The sequence below is a fragment of the Marmota monax genome, unplaced genomic scaffold (genome assembly GCF_021218885.2).
Source record: "Marmota monax isolate L192 unplaced genomic scaffold, Marmota_monax_Labrador192_F-V1.1 WCK01_AAM20220418_F8-fsc00393, whole genome shotgun sequence".
NCBI classification, from domain to species: domain Eukaryota; kingdom Metazoa; phylum Chordata; class Mammalia; order Rodentia; family Sciuridae; genus Marmota; species Marmota monax.
Window position 1 is genome coordinate 288,109 of NW_026692824.1, and position 21,796 is coordinate 309,904.

Below are 21,796 nucleotides of genomic sequence, written 5' to 3' on the forward strand. Positions count from 1 at the left end.
TTTGGTTAAGCTGACTTGGAAACAGTAATGCTAAACCTAAGGCAGGAAAAGTAATTAATGGTCTTGAGAAGGGGTGGGGCCTCCCAAGGCTACTCACCACAGCGGCTGGGTGTGTCCATATCTGTCCAGGAGCCGTTGGCCAGGCACTTGCGCACCTTGGGCCCCACCACCTCGCGCTCCCCCCGGCACACATACTCAATCTCATAGTCCACCGGCAGGAAGTTGATAGCCTTCACCTGGTCCCGAGTCAGGCCCCGGTACCTGATGCCCCCTTCCCAGGGAGGGTGTATGATCTGGCAACCTGAAGGGTGAGTTGGGGAGGCAATACTGAGAGGAATGGTGGGAAAGAGGGAAAGCCCAACTTCTGCTGGGGAGGCAGGGGAAAGCAGGGTGTGGTCAGTGGACTGGCTGGGAACTAGGGGGAGGTTAGGGACTAGACAGCAGATGAGAGTGCAGATACAGAACCCTGAGCTAAAGGACAGTGAGTAATGGGCTAAGTTAAAGCTGACGACAGAGCCCACCAGTTGGGAGGGAATAATGCTGGTTGGGGGTAATGGAGAAAAGCAATTAAGAAATCGTAAAGGATATGAAATATGGCAGGAGCTTGGTTTAAAAAACGGGGGCTAAACGAGGATATTTGATTTAAATTAAAAAAGAGGGGGACCTTACAAGACCATCTAAGTAATAAAGTGGGGCCAATGTGGGAAAGGGCAGTGGGTCTGAGAAAATGATTCGGGGTCACAGAAAGGTGGTATAGCCTAGTAATGTGGGGCAGAGAAAGGGGGTGCTAAGTAGTAATGTGGGGTGATAGAAAGGAGGTCAGGAGTAGTATAGTGGCGCGGAGTAAGGGTTGGCTATCAGGATGCTCTAGAGGGCTGAGGGAATAGTGATGAGGAGCAGAAAGGAGGAGGTGAAGGGAAAGGGTAAGTAGGGTCGGATGAGGGCCCGAATCACCGAAGGGTGCACCTTCTGAGGTGGCGTTGGGGGTCTGCGCCCCGCCAGCGCCCAGGGGGCGGAGGAAGAGAGGCGCCAACAGCAGCAGCAGCAGCAGCATCTAAGTGAGAGGCGACAGTGAGGACCGGACCGAGCCTCGCCGGAGCGGCCCTGCCCGACCCGACCTGGCCCGGCCCGGCCCGGGGAGGCGACCTGGCCTCCCTCCGGAAGCCTTACGAGCTCCGACCCCGCTCAGTTTAAGGACGAGGAGAGCGCCCAGCGGAGGAGGCGGGGGCGGAGCCCCGCACAGGGTGGGGGGAGAGGAGGAGAGAAAGCCTGTCCCCACCCTCCTCCTGCCTCCCTCGGCCCCCCACCCTCCCGGGACTCCACCTCTCACCACCTCCTCTCCCCCGGCCCCCGCGGCTCGCTGGAGCCCGGTTTACCCACGCTCCCGGGTTCGGCCGCCTTATCACTCCCCGTCTCCATCCCCGCAGTTCCTCTCCCCCAGCCCCGATCACCGGCTCGGCCCTGCGCCCGCCGGCCCTCCCCCGCGCGCCCCTCTCCAAGCCCTGCTTCCCCGGGGCCCTGGCTCTTACCTCGGCGCGCCGGCCCAGCTCCCCGGCTCTCCCCGGGCCTCAAGGCCCCAGGCCCGGCCGCTCCTCCCCGCTCCCCCCTCCTTTCTCCTCCACCTTTCCCCTCCTCCTGTCCCTCCTCCCCTCGAATCCGGGCTTCAGCCCAGCCAGGGTCTCTCCCCTCCTCTCTCGCTTCCCCCAAACCCCACCCCCGTCTCTTCTTCCCCGGGGCGGCGGCGGCCGCGGGAGCGCGAAGCCGGGAGGGAAGGAGGCGGCGCCGGGGACCGGGAAAGCTCTCGGGCGGAGGGAAGAAGGAGGGTGCAGGGGAAGACAGGGCGGGGGGAAGAGAGGGGGAGACCAGGGAGAGGGCGCCTCCCACAACCCGAGCCCCGGGAGCCGCCCCGGATCCCGGCCCCGCCCTGGACCGCCCACAGCGCGGGGGGAGGGAGCGGTGGCTAGGCGCGGGGCTGAGAGGTAGAAGGGGGAAACTGGTGCTCACGCGCACGGGTGGGGACAGAGCACCGCCGAGCGACCTAGGGGCGAGACTGCTGGAAACCGGGGTGGAGGTGAAACGCCCCCAATCAAAGACCAGGGGAGCTGGCGCTGAGACGGAGCTTAGGATGAAGGTGGAGAAAGACGGTTGCACAAAGAGAAGGCAACACTGGATCCTGACGAGAGGAGAGAGGGAAGAAAAAGGCCAAGGGCCAGGAGGAGAAGTGAGACCAAGGGAGAGAAAGGAAAAGCCAGGGTCAGAAAGATACCGGGGACGAAGGGGGCCGCCGGGAGCTAACTAAGCACGAAAAGAGTTGGGTGGGGGAGAGAGCTGGAAACCAGAGCGACTCCATGGTACAACAGCTCTGCTGCCACTCGCCTAGCCTGCTCGGTGGAGTGAAGGGCTGGGGCTGATTGAAGGAGGACATCAAGGAGAGAAATTAAAATACAGAAAAGCGCGGGGTAAGGAGGTCATAGGAATAGAAACCTCCAGATGGGCGGAAGCCAATATTCTTGACTCCAACAGAGCCTGGCAATCAATAATTCTTGTCTAAGTTCCAACTGGAAGCTCTAAAGATGGTAGGGAAGTGCAGGCCTTTTGACAGCTCCTGAAGGCGTGTGCAGTGTTGTTACGGTCGTGGTTGTTGATGATTATGGACCTGAATTTGGGCAGGGAAAGGAGAAGAACAAAAAAAAGAAGAAAGAAAGCTTCCTGGCCAAATGCTGAGAGACTGACTAGAACCTAGAACCCAGGCTCTCAACCTTCAACCCTTTTTATAAGCATTTTGTAATGACCCTCTTCCCATCATGAATTGAAATTCATAGATGGTATAACTTCCCTACATACATGACTTAAAAAAAAATCACAATGCTTCCCTAGCTGTAATATAAAGGGGGGATGAAAGAACAGTTACTTGTAATAAAATAACATAAATATTATTTTAATGTGTGAGTGCAGGGCCCAGCTTCACTACATGCAGGGGGATGCTTGCACCCATCCATAGATTCACAGAGATGTAACTGCTACCAACACAAGCTAATACAGGTGCAGAGACGGTGACTCAACTACCTCCAGCATGTTGCCATCAATGAAAAGACTTAATGAAATGTTGAGCAACTCCTGGTAGCGAAGTCAATCTTCTCTACATTCACACAGAACAGTAATTGCATTCCTAGAAAGTTCACTTATATTTAGACCAATTTTTTTTTTAAATTGTATTAAGTTCTAGACTCAGATAATTAAACATGAGTTTTTACGTACATGAATGTCCTAGGAGACTTCTGAGAATCTGGATGAAGGACAACTCTTCATTGTGCAAACTGTGCTTTGAAGAATAGCTTATGCCCATGCCCTGCCAATAAATGACAATAGTGCCCCCCTCCACCACTGTAATTACAGAAAGGAAACCTGAAGTTTCAGAATGTTCTCTAGGGAGAGGTTGAGAGCCATTGAACTAGAAAAGAACAGAAGACAATGGGAAGGATTTCTAACTACTCAAAATGATAGTCACCCTCCTCTGAGTAGCCTGTCCTCTCAGCAGGACAGAACCAAATAAATATAGTTATCAACTAAGTTAAAATTATTAACACCAGGGAAAATGTCATGATGATGAGAAGTTTCCCATATTGCTTGGGGAAGTTTCCTGACTGCCCACTCTGCAGACTGGTCTGTCTGTCTGGCAGTACACTATCCCTCAGTGCTCCTGTTTGCTCAGAGTACTCACTTCCTAGACTCAGCAGTCCATTCTACAGGGGAGTACCTGAGCATGTGAACTCCCAGGAGCCACAAACCAGCTTTCAAGAGCCTTATCTAGCCAGGCATAGAGTTACACACCTATAATCCCACACTTCAGGGATTGAAGCAGGAGGATCACAAGTTCAAGACCAGCCTGGGCAACTTAGACCTTGTCTTAAAAATAAAGGGCTGAGGATATAGCTCAGATGGTAGAGTGCTTGCCTCACATGCAAAAAGCCCTGGGTTCAATCCCTAGCATCAAAAAAAGAAAATTAAAAATTAAATAAAGGGGGCTGGGGCTCAGGCTCAGAGGTAGCACACTGCCTTGCATGTGTGAGGCAATGGGTTCGAATCTCACTACCGCATATAAAAATAAAATAAAGGTCTATAAACATCTAAAAAAATTAATAATAAAATAAAATAAAGAGCCAGGAATGTAGCCAGTAGAGCGTCCCTGGGTTCAAACCCCAATACCACACACACACACACACACACACACACCTACCTTATCTGGTCATTCATTCTTGCAACTTGTTTCTGGCTTCCCTGAAGTCTTTCCTGGAATGAGGGATATAAAAGAAAAGACTCTTCCTTGAAAAGATAGTCCATGAAATTGAAAGTTCAGTGATATTCATTGCCATACTGCTGATGCTAAATCAGAAAAGGAAACAACATCAATGTCCAAATCACAAACACTGACTCCATAAATTAGAATGTGCCCATTCAAATGAACAGTTTTGAAAACATGTCTGAAAGAGTATCAAATGATATTGATATGGGAAAGTGTGAGAATTTGGGGGAGGGGAGATAAGATATGGGATATGTACAACTATGGTAAATACAGATGTTAAAAAGCTATAAGAAATGCAGAATGTCTTCTTTGATATAAGGGGGGCAACCCAAAACAGAGCAGGGAGGAAGAGCATGAGAAGAAGATTACCATTAAATAGGGATGAGAGGTGCGTGGAAATGGGAGAGAGAAGGGGAATTGCACGGAAGACCCTCATTGTTATGCAAAATTACATATAAGATGGTGTAAGGGGGAGGGGGGGATAGAAGGGCAGCACAATACAATAGACACTAGTATGGCCCTATGTATAAATGTGGCTGTATAACCAATGTGATCCTGCGATCTGTACACGCAGAAAAATAAGATTGATTACGTACCCCATTTGAATCAAATGTATGATATGTCAAGATCATTGTAATGTTTTGAGCAACTAATAAAAAAAATTTAAAAAACGCTAGAAGAAAATAGATCATTGCCCCTGGGTTATGAATTATTGTATAACTTTTTTGTTCAACATTTGTTCAAAATTTTCACAAGTGTGAAAATTACAAATCATTTTTAGAATTTATTTTTAAAAACCTTCCCATGCAAGTTGAATCAATGTAACCAAAATCTATTATTCACTGGGACAGAGGCATCTGAGACTGCAGACAGGGGCTCCAATTATGCTCACAGTACAAACTGCTCACCCTTTAAATCCACCAGTAGCTTTAATTTTCTCCTTTCACACTTCTTCATTTTCCAATGTCACTTTCAGGATTCCTGGTCCTATTTCTTAGAACATTTATTGAGGTCCTCCTTACCATCACCACCACCACCCTACTTCAGTATCCTGACTCTACCCTCCCCAGAGCCAATTTGTTTTTGTTGGGGGGAGGGGATGATATGGTGCTAGAGATGGAACCCAGGACCTCTCACAGCTAGGCAAGTGCTCTTCCACTGAGTTATACCTCCAGCCCTCCACTTCCTTCTTTTCCTTCACATCAAACAAAACTTTTCTCTTCTAGAAAGTTCCCTGGGCTGGATCCTATCCTCCTCTCAAAACTTTGTGCATTTGGCAATGCCATCTGCTTTTAGAGTTTTACTGTGGTGTATGGAAATGGTGGAGCTCCTATTCAGATTGCTTGAGAATGGCTAATTTTGTTCATTTTATTTCCCATACTTTCCTTCTTCCTCTTTTCTGCCTAATCTTCTGCCTACCCCTGAGAGCCTATAGCCCAGAAATTAATATTGCAGAGCCCTGAAAATATATTAATCAAAGTAGTTCAACTTATTGATGATCAGCTAGATGCTAGGTACTCTTCAGGGAACATCTAATTTAATTCTCACACAAAGTAGATATTCATGTACTTAATTTGGAGCTAAGTAAACTATGATTTAGAGAAAAAAAGCAAGTCAGAAGTCACACAACTATAAAGTTAACAGAGTCAATACCTGATCTCAAGTCCGTTAGTCTATTTCTAAATTCTTTGCACTGAATTCAGAGATTTAATTTTAAGACTCTCACCAGTACCCACCACAAGGCATTCTCTATCAAAACTCATACTGTTCTTCTGTCTATACTTCCCTGCTGCTTTCTCACTTGAAGTAACAGTGGCCAGTTTATGAACAGAAGATATATGTGTCCTGTCCTATTGAGGTTCCTGTCTTCAGGAACAGTTATCTAACCTACTTAGCACCCACCACATATACACTGTGGTGGAGATCAAACCCACGGTCTTGTGCATGTTAGGCAAGTGTTCTACCACTGGATAACATCCCCAGTTCCTCTACACAGCTCTTGCTATTTAGAAAAATGTATGAGGCAAAGGTGTTATAAATATCAAACATTGAGCCAATCTCAGAGACTCACAAGGCTGAGGCAGGAGAATCTCAATTCAAGGACAACTTCAGCAAATTATCAAGGCCCTACCTCAAAATAAAAAACAGAAAAGGCTGAAGATGTAGCTCAGTGGTAGAGTGCCCTGGGTTCTAGCCCTAGTACGGGGGGGGGGTGAACACTGAAGTTATTTAGACTCTAGGGTCACTCTGGCTTTATAATAAGGGCTTAAACTCTTTTCATCATATTTTACTATCACTAACACTTTCCTATTTAACTCTTCCCCTCATTTTTCATTTGTGTGTTTTCTTTCTTCCTTTCTTGATAGAAGTAGGCACTCAGAATGACTGAGCCAGGGATTTGGATATAACTGAGTTGATAGAGTGCTTGACTTGCAAGCACTAGGCCCTGGGTTCATTCCCTAGCTCAAAAAGAAAGAAAGGAAGGAAGGAAGGGAGGGAGGGAGGGAGGGAGGGAAGAATGACCAATGACTGGGCCAGAAGAACAAAAAGGATTGAGGAAAATCTCTACCAAATCCCCTCAATTGTTCTTCATGCACAATTCTAGTTTGGTTTTTATCTTAGTCTGTTGGGCCACTATAACAAAATGTCTTAGATTGGGTACCTTAAAAAAATAGAAATTTATTAATGACATTTCTACAAGCTGTAACTCTTATCCTCAAGGCACCAGCAGATTCTGTCCGGTGAGAGTCCACTGCCTCAGATGGTGCCTTCTAGCTCTGTCCTCACAGGTGGAAGGGGCACACAAGCTCCCAGGGGCCTCTTTATAAGGACACTGATCACCTCCCAAAATGTCCCACCTTTTAATACCATCTCATTGGGAATTGGGTTTCAACAAACTAATTCAGGGAACAGACACAAACATTCAAAGCATAGCAGGTGTACAATTCTTGACACTTTTAGTCTTGGTTCTTTGTCTTAGTACAGGGACAGGAAATTACAAAGTTATTGCTATTACATCTGCACAGGCATGTAAAGGAGACCCTTGTCTGAAATTCACAAAGCTTCAGTAAAATAAAAAAGCCACATTGTGATAATACCTGTTCTAACAGTGACCTTCCCCACTGACAAGATGCCCAGTATCTCTGCCACCATCTTAAGAGTACTCAGAGTCAATAAACAGATTGCAAACTTGACACTGTGAATTGTCTCTATAAATAATTTCTCCATAAGTAAACTATTATTTATTTATTTATTTAATACTGAGGATGGCTGTGAATTTGTAATCCTCTCATCTCAGTGTTCCAAGTCCCTGGGATTATAGGTATATGCCACTGAGCGTAGCCATAAGTAAACCCTTATATAAGTGAATGAACACAATGTAATTAACCTAAGCAATAAAAAGGAAAGTAGTAAGCTTATTTGTCTCTTCTTCTACAATTTGAGGTACATGAGGTCAAGTTAACAGAAATGATTCGATTCACATAAACACAAGTTATATGAAATTGCTACTATCGTAACTATTAAAAAATTAGATTATTTTAAGAATTCAAAATTTAAAAGTATTGCGTTTAATTAAATAAATAATTAATTGTATATTGATATAAATATATATAATTATTCCCAATCTGAAAAGCATATGTATCATAGCATGTGCAGTTGATTGGTAGAGTTTTCATTTGTTTATTTTATTGTAACAGATTTCTCTCTTTCATTGTGTTCAACAGAGGTACCTATAATGATTGTTCATTTGTTCAAAGCACACTAGGCAAATAATACTCAGAGTAAAAAGATGCACTGCCCAGATTTTTCTATGAGAAGTTTACAGGATGCTGAAAAATTCATCACTTAATACAGGTATGCAGATCTGAAGCCCACAATAAGCACAATTATATTTCTGTATTAAAGGTAAGACTTTTGGTGTACACAAAGACTACAATAGCTTCACATTTGGTTTTTCCACAAAATGAATGTATGTCGGGCCAGATTTTGCCACCAAATGTGTTAGAAACAAAACTTTAAGTTTTCAGCATATTGAAAATTGCAGAATTGCAGAAAAAGGATGTGTGGGCTGGGCATGGTGACCTATGCCTGCAATCCCAGTTACTCCAAAGGCTAAGGCAAGAAGATCTAAACTTTCATGCCAGCCTGAGCAATTTGAGAGATGCTGTCTCAAAATAAAATCAAAAGGACTGAGGAGGTAGCTCAGAAGTAGAACACTTGCTTAGCATGTGTTCTGGGTTCAATCCCCAGTACTGAAAGAAAGAAAAAAAAAATGTGTGGAACTAAGTTTACAAACATGAGAAGATATTTACAAATCAATGTTTTGGAGTCAAATGAACAAATTTGAGGCAAAAGACTGGAAATTCTATCCATGAAAATACCATCAAACTGCCAGCAAGGATTCCATCAGGCCTTAAATGAAAATCTAATTGCATCCATACCCATGACCCTATTACACCAGGGCAGATGGGTCCTGCACTATCCTAGAGAATAACATACACCATTTGGATCCTAGCAGAGGAGAAAGCCAGGAACAGATGTGAAGCAAGAGCTTCTTTTAGCAATTGAGAGTAAACAAACACCTGCTGAATTTACTCTTCCTTCCCTATCTTTCCAAACCATCATTCTGAAATTCTAAAAAGCCCGCATGACTCACACACACCTTCAGATGCTTTCAGTATTTGTTACACTTAGATCTGCACAGAAACAGAATACCTTAATGGTGCATAATTTACAAAGAACTCTCACATTCTCCTAATTGTTTCAGCTGTTTCTGTATGGCAATATCTCCACTTCTCAGACAAGAAGACTAAAGCTCAGATAAAGGACCTGCCCAAAGTCCCATGGCCAATAAATAGCAGAGCTGGATCTCAAAGCCAGGTCTCCCTTGCTGGCTATGCTCTAGCCATTCTGGCCTGATTGCAGATTGTTTTGTGTGTTTATTTTCCTGGTACTGGAGTTTGAACCCAGAGGCACTCTGCCACTGAGCTACATCCCCATTCCTTTCATTTTTATATTTTGAGACAGGGTGTCACTAAATTGCCCAGGATGGCCTGGAACTTGTGAACCTCCCCTTAATTGCTGGCATTATAGGCCTGTGCTACCAGGCCTGGCCCAATTGCAGTTCGTTAGACTTGCTCAAATACTTTCAACTCAGCAACCAAGCACACTAGTTCTCTCTGTCTGGATATGCCCTCCTCAGCCTCTTCCTCAAGCCATCTTCATGTGAACCCAGAACACATGCTAAGGAAGTGTTCTACTTCTGAGCTACCTCCTCAGTCCTTTTGATTTTGAGACAGCATCTCTCTAATGGCTTAAATGTCACCTCAATGAAACTTTTCCTGAATTCTCCAGGGAATTAGACCCCTGATACCCCACATCCTTCTAGCCACCCTCATAGTACACATCATTCAAAACCTTTATCTCAGCCTGCACATGCCTGTATTCCCAGTGGCTCAAGAGGCTGAGACAGGAGGATTGTGAGTTCAAAGCCAGCCTCAGCAAAAGCGAGGTGCTAAGCAACTCAATGAGACCCTGTCTGTAAATAAAATACAAAATAGATCTAGGGATGTGGCTCAGTGGTTAAGTGCGCCTGAGTTCAATCCCTGCTACTCAAAAAGAAAAAAACCTTTATCTCAGTAACCAAGGATGTAGTTCCGTAGAATAGAGCATTTGCCTAGTATGCAGAAGGCCCTGGGTTTGATCCCCAGCATTACAAAAAACAAACAAACCAAAAAACTTAGTGGTAGTTAAAATAATTACAGAATTATTTATTTATTTATTTATTTATTTATTTATTTATTTATTTATTTATTTTAAGAGAGAAGAGAGAATTTTAATGTTTATTTTCTAGTTTTCGGCAGACACAACATCTTTGTTTGTATGTGGTGCTGAGGATCGAACCCGGGCCACACGCATGCCAGGAGAGCGCGCTACCGCTTGAGCCACATCCCCAGCCCCGGAATAATTTATTTAATATCTTCCCTTCTGACTGGCACTAACTTCCACGAGGGCAAGAACCTTGGATGTGTTGCCCACTACAAGAGCTGTGAGGTACCTGTCACCTGGTTAGAAGCTTAATAAAAGAGCAACCAACCAGGGCTGGGGATATAGCTCAGTTGATAGTGCTTGCCTTGCATGCATAAGACAATAAATTTAATCCCCAGCACCACACACACACACACACACACACACATACACACACACAAAGATCAACCAACCAAAATGCTTTTCAGACTCAAAGATTAGTTTTCACACCACTTTCCAAAACTATTAGCCTCCTATAAATGTTCTGAGCTTTTGTCTTCTTGTCTGACAAGTGGAGAAAGAGTTGAAAGAATTACAAGAGAGAAAGAGAGTTCTTTGTAAATTATTCACCATTAAAGTATTCTGTTTCTGTGTAGATCTAAATGTAACAAATAGTGCAACCAGGTAGTTCTTTGTCAAAGGTATTATTTGTCAAAATCCTGCTAGGTGTTGGTGAAATGGAAAGCTTTTTCTATGGTTCTTAATAGTGACACATTCTGCACACAAGATACTGTATAAAAATAATAGCATTTATTTTGCTATAACCTGTTTGGGGTGTGTAGATTGTTTGGCTCCTTATGACATTCTCTGACATCGATATTATTACCTCCATTTCATAAGTGGGTAGAATGGAACTCAACACATGTTTAATAATCTGTCCTATGTCTTACATATAATAAGCAAAGATGAAGACACTGGCTCCAGAGATCCTGCTCAGCTCAATGGGCAGCTTTGGGAAGCATCTCCAAGTCATCCAGGGGTCTGTCTTCTCAAGAGTCCTCTGTGCATATTTGATGCTGCTGTGGATGAATACACTGGGTAATCATTACCTGGTAAGAGTTTTGTTGGGAATAGATTCACCCTGCCATAGAGCAGGGCTTTGGCTGGGTTGCAGACAGAGTCCTCTTCAGATACTTATCTAGCATTTATCTGCATTTTCTTTTCATCTTTATTTATTCACCCTATTTGTAGATGTTGTCACTTTGTTGTCAATGATGTTTGTGTGCCCCATATCCTTATCTTACTACTCAGCCAAGGAAGCTTCCTCACCAGCATTAGGCCCAGCAGGAATTCTGTGCATCCCCCTCCACTGCCCATGAGTCCTCCAGTGGCTATGCAGTTAAGATTTCTAGTGCTTGCATAAGTTCTACTCCATATGGCAGCAGTAATGGTAACACAAGTTGGACTACTAGTACAGCCAGCTATTACTAGGAAGAGGGTCTTATCACTCTTCTTGCACTCTCTTTATTTTTTTAAATATTTTTTTTAGTTATAGATGGACACAATATCTTTATTTTGTTTGTTTATTTATTTATGCATACATGCATGCATGCATGCATGCATACTGGGGCTTTGTGCATGTAAGGCAAGCACTCTACCAACTGAGCTATATCCCCAGCCTTATTTATTTATTTATTTTTATGCAGTGCTAAGGATTAAACCCAGTTCCTCAACACATGCTAGGCAAGCGCTCTACCACTGAGCTCTACCCCAGCCCTCTGCTTGCTCTCTTATAGCGTCCATCCAAGGATCATTCTCCTTGATCTTTATCCTAAGATCTTGCTATGAAATTAGGGATGCAGGGGGAGAATTTCCATCTGTGCCTGGAGCCAACTTTTATTCTGTCCAGATAACTACAAGTAGGATGATAGAGTATAAAAAAAAAAAAGGATATCATAATCTGATGGACCATAAAAGGAAACTTTACTTTCTTGTCTCTGGTTGCTGTCAAGTCACCAACAAGGCAGACTGGCCAAGGAGTCTTCTTTCATCCTCCTCCTGTGCTTCTTCCCTAAATTCTAGAACTGAAGACTTGCCATGCCCAACCCAAGTGAAGCCACCAGGGGGAAAACATAAAACAGCAGGGGGAATGTACCAAGCAAGTGTCCCTGAATCTATTAGCTTCTTATCAACATTTTTCTAAGGAGATTGGGGGTAATGTTGCCCCTAATTCTTGAGGCCTATGACCCAAGAGTACAAAGTGAGCTGGGGTTAATGTGTGGGAGGGAGGATGAATGAACTCGTGAGAGAGGACAATGAAAATGTTTCAAACTGCGATAAGCCGGCCTTCTGAAACTGTTCTTGATTTTAACTCCTGAGAGATTTTCTCCTCTGGGCACTAACGGGTCTCACACTATCTCCAAATTATTTTTTATATATTTATATTTTTAGTTGTAGATGGACACAATACCTTTATTTTGTTTATTTAGGTTTTTTATGTGATGCTGGGGATCAAACCCAGTGCCTCATGCATGCTAGGCAGGCAGTCTACCACTGAACCACAATCCTAGCCCCAAATTCTATCTTGAAGTTATTTCAGTCTTAGAGAAGAAAAAGTTTGGAACTTTTTTCAGAGAATCAGTTTGCTTTTAATTCAAGGGCAGGGTGGATGTGTCTTTGAGTGAGTCCAATAAATGTAAATTAGAAATAGAATTACTTTGTTTCAAAGAGATTTATAATAGAATAAATTTCTATTTATCAAACTTCAGGTTTATCAGATGAAATGTAGATTATTCAATTTATAAAAACATAGTTATAAGAAATTTTTATACCACATTGTAAAGTACACCTATAGTCTAGCCTGTTTATTTATATGTAGTCTTTTTCACATGTATTTTCAGTGGAGAAGTAAAGAGAATGCTGAGGGTTGTGTTTCCTTACTTGTGGGGAGGGGAATGAATAGGTTATTGACTTGCCCACTTTTCTCAGTTATGTAATTGTTTCTTAGACAATGCAATTTAGGTTCATTTATTCCAGAAAAATGAAAAAAAAAAAAAAACAAACTAGAGGGCTGGGGGAATAGCACTTTCCTAGCATGATTGATGTTCTGGGTTTGATCCCCAGCACCACAAAACAAGCAAGCAAGCAAACAAACAAACAAACAAATCTAAAATCAGCTAGACAGAGTGGTGCAGGCCTGTAATCCCAGCAACTCAGGAGGCAGAGGTAGGAGGATCACAAGATTGAGGAATTTAGTGAGACCTTGTCTCAAAAAGGTGTGTGTGGGAGGGTATTGGAGATATAGTTCAGTGGTAAAGCACCCCTAGGTTCAATCCCCAGTACAAAACAAACAAAAAACACTAGAATCAAATCTGCTGCAGCATCCTAGAAGCAGCAGCCATTATAGTGAGCAACTTACCCTCTCTGATTTTCAGTTTCCTTACCTATTAAAAAATAAAAAAGATCAGGCCAAATGGCATCTGCCTATAATCCCAACTACTTGGAAGCCTGGGGGAAGGCTAAGGCTGATGCGGCAGGATTGCAAACTCAAGGCCAGTCTGGGCAATTTAGCAAGACCCTATCTCAAAATAAAAAGGCCTGAGGATGTCATGCAGTAGCAGAGCATTGCCTAGCGCGTACAAGGCCCTGGGTTCCGTCCCCAGTGCAAAAAAAAAAAAAGCCAATATCATGAGCCTTAACCAAGATAAAGTACTCTATACACTGAAAAAAAAAAATAGTAATTTTTTATGAGAGAGAAATTCATAGATATGATCCAGGCCTCTAAGACACAGGGAAATCAAGGGAAAAAAATGTTTGTGTATAGTGTTACAAGCATAGGAGGCATTTATTGAATTTTTGTGGTTGATTTAGAAACAGAAATATGGAGTCTTTTGAATTTCCCAGCCCAGAATATGTACTTTCTCACTTCCCTCCACCAATAACCAAGATGTCAGAAGCAGCAAGCTGAAAGATGCTCTCCTTTTTCTTTCAGGAACCTCCTTTCCAAATCCTATACTCAGATTCTTGGGTCTTCACCATCTCTGAATGCTGCTCCAGACCGTAGTCCTGTAATAGTCAATATGTACCCCACTACAAGCACTCTAAGATTTACCAAGCATTGCTTTAGCCTCTTAGTACCTCACTTTCCCCATTCTTAAATAGGAATAATAATATGTACTTCCTGGTGTTGCTATGGGGATTATAGGAGATACTCATGTATGTAAAAGTGCCTAGCCCACAGGGGCTCTCAAAAATTGTTAGCTCTGACAAACAAAATAAATGAAATACTATTTTACTCACTAAGGGTTTGTTAAATACAAAAAGGTAAAAAAAAAAAAAATCTGATAAAATCAAGTGTTGACAATGAAGTCTGATATATATGCTGTTAGCATGAATATATATTAGTGCAACCACTCTGGGAAAGAAATTTATATTATAGAGCAGAATACAAATAAGAGAAAAATAATTAATTCCCCTTCCCCTTGGATTACTCTCCGGTACCTCACGATAGATATAGGAGAGATATCCTATAGCATAAACACCTGGAAAATCAGGCCAGTTGGGTAACCTTGGGTCCTGGATCTTGCTATGACAGTAATCACCTGGCTGACTCATTATATCCCCTCTGGCCTTGGTTTCTTAAAGTGAGAATAAAATTAGTTTATCTGATTATCTAACATACTGCTGTGAGAAACAGATACAATGGTAGAAACATGCTTAAGAATGTAAAAATTTCAAATGAACACAAATTAGTACTCCTTCAATTGGCATTCAAATGGTATGTTTTACCACCAAGTCCTTGGATGTCCTTAGAGGTGAGTGAATTGGAGTGTTACTATTTCAGCAAGTAAAAACTGTGTACAACTTTTTTAATTTTAGTTATAGATGGACACAATATCTTTTTTTTTTTTTAATTTATTTTTATGTGGTACTGGGGATCAAACCCAGTGCCTCCTGCATGCTAGGCAAGCGCTCTACCACTGATCCACAACCCCGGCTCCCTAAACTGTGTACAATTTTAGGGAGTGATTTTTGTATGCTGTGTCTCCCCCTCCCCTTTGGCATTTCAATGAATGTTGAATTTTCCAGCATCCTTCCCTGTGCCTGTGACCAAATTCAGAGCAATAACTTACCTTAACCATTAGATGGCACTAGTTACAAAGGAAGCTTAGATCTCTTCAGAAATTGACCATTTCTAAGGAACAAATGCTTTTTCAAGTTTGTTTGTTTTTTAAAAAATCATTATTATAAAGGCCATATGCTCACTGTGAAAATATGTCAAGCAGTGAGCGCAATAAAAAGTAAATACTCCATTTCTGGTGAGCCTCAAGGAAGTCTCCTGGCCTTGATTTGAATATAATAGTATACAGCCCTGAGGAACCCCAATTAAGCAGAAAGCTGTGCTGGGCTAGTTGAAATGCCTGTAAATGTCTCAAGGCCATCCCAGAAGGATAACCAGAACAAATCCTAGATCACTGTGCCCACCCCTAATCACCCACATATCCACATTCAACTCCACCCACAAATTTTAAGGGTTTGAGTTCCTTTACAGTTTACCAGGCTCCTTACAAAGTTCTCCTGCTTCTCTGAGTGACAGTAGTAACATATTAAACCAGTTCAAGCCTTATGGTATTACTAAACCAGTAACTGAATCAACAGTGTCAAGAAGCATATTTTAAAAATTACAGGCAAATATACATATAACTTAACATAACAGAGGTTTTTTTTGCCTTCCACAAGAACTTTTATGGGATAAACCTGTAACTATGTGTGAGTTTTTTTGTTTGTTTTTAAGAGGTACTAGGGATTGAACCCAGGGCTTCATGCATGCTAGGCAGTGCTCTACCATAGGGATACATCCCAGCCCTTTTTAAATTTTATTTTGAGATAGGGTCTCACAAAGTTGCTCAAGCTGGTCTGGAACTTGCCATTTTTTCTGTTTCAGCCTCTGAAATGGCTGGGATTACAGGTGTACCCCACAATAACCAGCTACACTCACATGCCTTCTTTATCCATTGACTTGCCAATACCAACCATTCAGAATGCTGCAGAGAACCAAGGGCAAATGGAAACCAAATTACTCTGATTAATCAAAACGGCTGTTGTGAAAAATGACTAAGTGTGATTTAACTTGGTTATGTTCAATATTTTTAAATCTTGGTTGTGTTCAATATTTTAAAATCAGTTTTCATGTCTGACACTGGGAAGATTATTGAGTAACCCCCAGAGCTGAGTGCTGTAAGTCCAGAAGCATCTAACAGATATAAAGAGATGATGGATTGCCACTGGTGAGAAAAATCAATGTGTCCTCTTTCTGGAGCAGAAAGGAAAATGACACAGGAAGGAGGATTCAGGTCCTGGCTTTTTAGAATCTTGGAAGCTGTGGAAGTGGACATGAGTAAAACCACTAAGGGAAAGTAAAGAAAGATGGAGGAAAGGCACTAACTCAGGCAGTCACGGCAGCACACACCTGTAATCCCAGCAACTCAGGAGGTTAAGGCAGGAGGATTGCAAGTTTGAGGTCAGCCTTGGTGAGGCCCTACACAACTCAGTATCTGACCCTCGAAAAGCAACCAAAGCTGTTTTGTGTGGTTCTCTCCTGACTCTCCAATACTTCTCCAGAGGACTAGGGATATAGTTCAGTGGTAGAGCCCTTGCCATACATGAGAACCTGCGTTTGAATCCCAGCACTAGGAAAAAAGAAGACTTCCACACATACCTGAAGTTGCTCATCAGGACTCAGAGTTCTTAATCAAGAATCAAGTGAAAAGTACAAACCTGATAGTTTGTACTGATAGTTAACAAATTGGTATGATCGGTCAAGTAAAAGTATAAATATTGACCTAGGACCTCAGTGGTAGGGTGCTTGCCTAGCATGTTTGAGGCCCTGGGTTCCATTCCCCAAAACAAACAAACAAATGATAAGTAAATATTGACCTAGAGGTGTTAGAATACAAGAAGGTATCTTCTTGCAAAACCGCAACCTAGAGATTTAAAGGTGTATGTTTTAATTTATCATTCGTTCTTTCAACAGACTAGGCTATGTCAGTCCTCATTATTTTCATTACTCTATTCCTAACAAGACATATGTATGCCTTATGGGCGAACATTCTATGTACAGGTTCTGTATAACAGTTGTTTTTTTGCTTTTTTGTTTGTTTGTTTTGGAGAATCAGACATAGGCCTACCTATGCACTTTATGTACCTCCTCTCATTGAAACATTGAAATCTGTCACATGAAGTGACCAGTATAATCCCCATTTGTAGATAAAGAAACTGAGTTTTCTTTAAACTATCTGCAGGAGTTCACCAGTCTTTTTACAGGACAGCTAATTAGTGTTCCTTCATCATCTAGAAAAGTGTGGAGCAGGTATTTGCATCTGAGCATTCCAGGCTTCTAGTAAATATCCTATTATAAATGCTGATGCCAGGTCCTCTATATTCTGAAATAAGGATATTATAAGTCTTTAAAGAGCTCTAGAAACTCTAGATTACATAATCAATCCCTTCATATAGTTTTCCCTGCTAGGGGAACAAACACAACAAGAAAATCAACTGTGATTGCCAGGCTTCATGATAATAAGGAAAAGGACAGTTGCGCAGCTTCAAAATAGCCATTAATACACATTCCTCATGTTCGAGGAGCCTCTAGTGAAAGAAGGGCCATCATTATGTGGATCCTCCTCCCAGGGACTGGACTAGGGTGCCAAAATGGCCACTGGGTCTTCCTGTTCCAATACTATAGGATGCAGGCTTCTGGGCCAGATTAAAAGAAAAAAAGCAGCTGCGGAAAAGCAGGTAACCAAGGGCAGAGGGTGTAAAGTAAAAGGACAAAGGCTTTGCCAGTAGGGACTGAGGTTCCAAGCACCGCGCACAGACACCTCACTCAGAGGGTTTGTGACCGCTGCTTCTTCTCCTGCCCCCAAGCCTCCCTGCAACCTATTACTGGTGGTGAAGTGGTTGAAGTGTTGCTGGGCAGACTTGGGAGCACCTCCTTCCTTACCTGCAAGATTCAGCAGTCAAAGTGGTGAAAAGTGAAGATGACAGGGAAATGGAAAGGAGGCATGGAAGAGCAGGAAAAGAAGTGGATTTAAAAAAAGGGGGTGGGGGGAAAGCTTAGGGTATTCTAAAGAAACTTCTGTTCTATGCTGGCGGGAACATCCAGGAATGGGAAGCTCACTCCAGCAGTCCATTCCCACCTTGGACAGCTCTGGTGGAGAAAGTCATCTTTGGACTGGGCTGAAATTTGACTTAGATAGGCCTACAGAACTATCTAATGCCTCTTCCACACAACATTCCATAGCACTTGGTTAAAATCCACAAAACCCCATTCCTATTTAGGGAGTGAGGTGGGAAGGGAAGCAAACTGATTTCATCAGACTCATAACAAGCTGAATTCTTTCCCTTGAAAATATGAAAATATTGGTGAATTTCAGAATAATAACGGGGAACACACAAAAAATGAAAAAACTGCCAGACACAGTGATGCACACACCTGTAATCCCAACAATTCAGGAGGCTGAAGCAGGAAGATCGAAAGTTCAAGGAGCTTCAACTGAGACTCTACCTGAAAATAAAAATAAAAGGGGTTGGGGAGGGGCTGTAGCTGTGGTTCAGTGGTAGCACACTTGCCTGGCATGTGTGAGGCACTGAATTAGATTCTCAGCACCGCATATAAGTAAATAAAATAAAAGTCTATCAATAACTTTAAAAAAAATTAAAAAAAAAAGAAGGTTGGAGAGGTAGCTCAGCTCCAAGATGATAAGCAAAGTGACAGTTGCCCAGTTTCAGAATGGCCAGTTCAATCCTCAGTAGAATTTATTTATTTACAAAAATAAATAAATTTTAAAAATTAAATAGTGCTGGGGATGTAGTTCAGTGGTAGAGCATCCTGGGTTAAATACTCAAGATCACCCCCAGCCTGAAAACAAACAAACAAAAACATGTTTTTATTTTTCTAGGACTCCTAAAGCATCTGGCTAAGTGGAAACATTTTGTAGTCTGTTATTCTCAGTGGACTAACCAGAATAACTTAAGTACACAACTATTATGTGACCACGACAGTTGCATAAGGTCCCATGCCTACAAGGGGACACTAAGTTAAAATGTTCTGTGGTCACAGTCACATCTTGGAATTCTTTTTTTTCCCTGGCACTGGAGATTGAACCCAAGGGCACTCTATCAATCACTGAGCTACAGTCATAGCCCTTTTTTATTTTTAATATTTTTAGAAATTTATTTTCTCACAGTTCTGAGACTATAAAGTCCAAGATCAGTGTGTCAGCAGGGGTAGTGTCTGGTGAGAGGGGCTCCCTCCTTGAATTGCAGACTTCTTGGTAGATTCTCAAATGTTCTTTCCTCATTGTGAATGCAAGATAGTGCATTCTAGTGTGTATTCTCTCTTATTTTTTTAACATTTATTTTTTAGTTGTAGTTGAACAAAATACCTTTATTTTATTTTTTATGTGATGCTGAGGATCAAACCCAGGTCTTCACACTGTAAGGCTAGCACTCTACCGCTGAGCCACAACCCCAGCCCTATTTTTTATTTTTTGAGATAAGGTCTCCCTAAATTGCTCAGACTGGCCTGGAACTTGCCATCCTCCTGCCTCAATCTCCCAAGTTGCTGGGATTCTAGGTATGTACTTCCATGCCCAGCTACACCCCAGATTTCTGTATGTGGCAAACCTGTTGGCTTCATTTTGCTGGTGGCTTCTCTCCCTTCTCTTATATACATCAACTTTGCTCAATAACCATGCCATCCAATGGACTTCTCATCATAGCTCCAGGAATCCATTCTCTTTCAGGAGATATGAGGTATCTGAAAGCACAGACAGAAGTAAGGTGACTCATCAGGTGCCCTGTAGTGTAATGGCCACAGATGCCAATGCTGAGGCTAGAAAGCCTGGCTTGAAATCCCTGTTCTGTTGCTGCCTAGTTGAACAAGTTACTTTACCTCTTTTGTTCCTCAATTTTTTGAGGAATAAAATATTTTAATGTTTGTTTTATTGTTATGAAGATTAAATGAGTTAATCTATATAAATTGATTGGAAGAGTGACACATGGAAGCATTCAATAAGGTGGTAGGATTTTTGGTTTTGATTTTTTTTTTCCAGAGATGTTGTGATTTCCCCAAAAGGGTTTTGATTGGCTGACTAGTTCCTGATCCACTCTGACCATCCCAACACTCCCATTCTTCCACCCCCATCCTGATCTCTCATCTAGCTTTTGACAGCTGGCCTGGTGCTGAACCATTACAAACACCCTACCATCCCTGCCTAGAAAAGCATCTTCTGCATGACTCACCTACTGAATATGCATCATGGAGGCAGAGCATCCCAGGCCACTTGGGTTCTGGAAAGAGAATTTCCACTTGAAAGGAAGTCAGCAGATACATTGTGCCTCCTTTTCACATGAGATTCACTCCCCTGACCTTGACTTTCAAGTTTAGGACTCCAAATTAGCCAAACCCTAGTTATGCCCAAACTCATCTATCTTGCAGGGAGAAAGAATAAGCAAGTTTCACATTCAGCTAACTATAATCTATCCTTCTAGCCTGTTATGCCTGTGTCAGACAAAAGCAAAAATGTATGCCCCACACATGCTTCTACCCATTACTTCCCAATGTTACCTTCTGTGTGCCTGACTAACTTTTTGTGATGATAGAAATGCTCTACATTTGTGTTGTCCAATGTGGTAACCACTAGCTGGGGTGCTATGAGCTTTTGAAACAGCTTATGCAATCAGGAACTGAATTTTTTATCTTATCTTGTTTTAATTAATTCTAACTTTAATGGCTCTTTGTAGCTAGTGATTACCATGTTGGACAGCTTGGCTTTAAATTGTCTATCCTTCTCCTTTTTCTTATTTGATGAGGCATTCTTGCTTTAAGATTGGGAAATAGGGCTGGGGATGTAACTCAGTGCTAAAGTACTTGCCTAGCATGCTTGCAGCCCTGGATTTTATCCCCAGATTAATAATAATAAGAAACTTCGTGTCAATGCTGGTCTCACTGTGCAGTTCTCAGCTGAGTCTAAGGTAAGAAAAAAGTTCATATTCATTTCATACTCTCTTTCCCCTGTGACACCAAGGAAATCAGAGAACAATACAAGGCTGAGGGATGTGTCCTGCATGCTGGCTCTGTCCCTGATGCCTGTGTTGATCATCAGTTGCTGATTCTCTTCCTCCATGCTTGCCTCTCTGGGCAGAGATGATCATCAGTTCCTGATGTCCACCTTATAACTTTGCCAAGCACATTCTTTGGGGGTAAAAGACTAACTAAGCTCAAGAAACCTGTCCCATATCTGAAGCATAAGAAAGGGAGCTGGATTTGTAGTAGAACACAGGGAATTTGACATCAAGAAAAATGACCTGGTAATGACAGTTGTGAGACAATAGAAATAGGAAGCCAAGGCTAAATAGTCTTTCCTTGTCCTTGTCCTCTTTCTCCTCCTCTTGCTGCTGATCCTCTTCCTTTAAAGAGTCAACAATAATCATGCTCCCTTCACTAATTCCAGGAGGTAAGAGAGATCCAAAAAAACTTACAGGCTCCATGAACAAGCCTCTTCTGAGGTCCAGTGATGATCGATCCCACTGGCCCCTAGATGCCCTCTCTAAGGCTAGCTCACTGGGAGGTGGTAAGAGAGGAAGGTTCAGTACCAGGCAGACACTGCTCCATTGCTCTGAGGGGGGTGGGGAAGGCAAATCCTGGTCATCCCCTTAGTCTGTAGCCCTTTTGTATAAGTG

General features: G+C 42.5%; 1 protein-coding gene and 1 long non-coding RNA gene across 6 annotated transcripts in view; both read right to left on the reverse strand.

Annotated features, from left to right (window-relative positions):
• Positions 1–1,630, reverse strand: part of Gabbr1 (gamma-aminobutyric acid type B receptor subunit 1) — a 36,769-nt gene extending 35,139 nt beyond the window's left edge. For all 5 annotated transcript variants that reach the window (XM_046448497.2, XM_046448495.2, XM_046448496.2 and 2 more), the window contains exons 1-3: positions 1,530–1,630; positions 967–1,054; positions 98–301 (exon numbers count right to left, since the gene is read on the reverse strand). In XM_046448497.2, the coding sequence (XP_046304453.1) occupies positions 98–301; positions 967–1,054 (292 nt within the window). In that variant the 5' untranslated portion in view covers positions 1,530–1,630. The remainder of the gene's footprint in view (positions 1–97; positions 302–966; positions 1,055–1,529) is intronic.
• Positions 1,631–3,564: 1,934 nt separating this feature from the next.
• LOC131424324 (uncharacterized) lies at positions 3,565–21,741 on the reverse strand. The gene is made up of 5 exons (XR_009227107.1): positions 21,596–21,741; positions 20,357–20,404; positions 19,739–19,871; positions 18,546–18,617; positions 3,565–4,290 (listed from the first exon to the last, which is right to left on the reverse strand). It is a non-coding gene; the product is annotated as an uncharacterized LOC131424324 (long non-coding RNA).
• Positions 21,742–21,796: the final 55 nt, after the last annotated feature.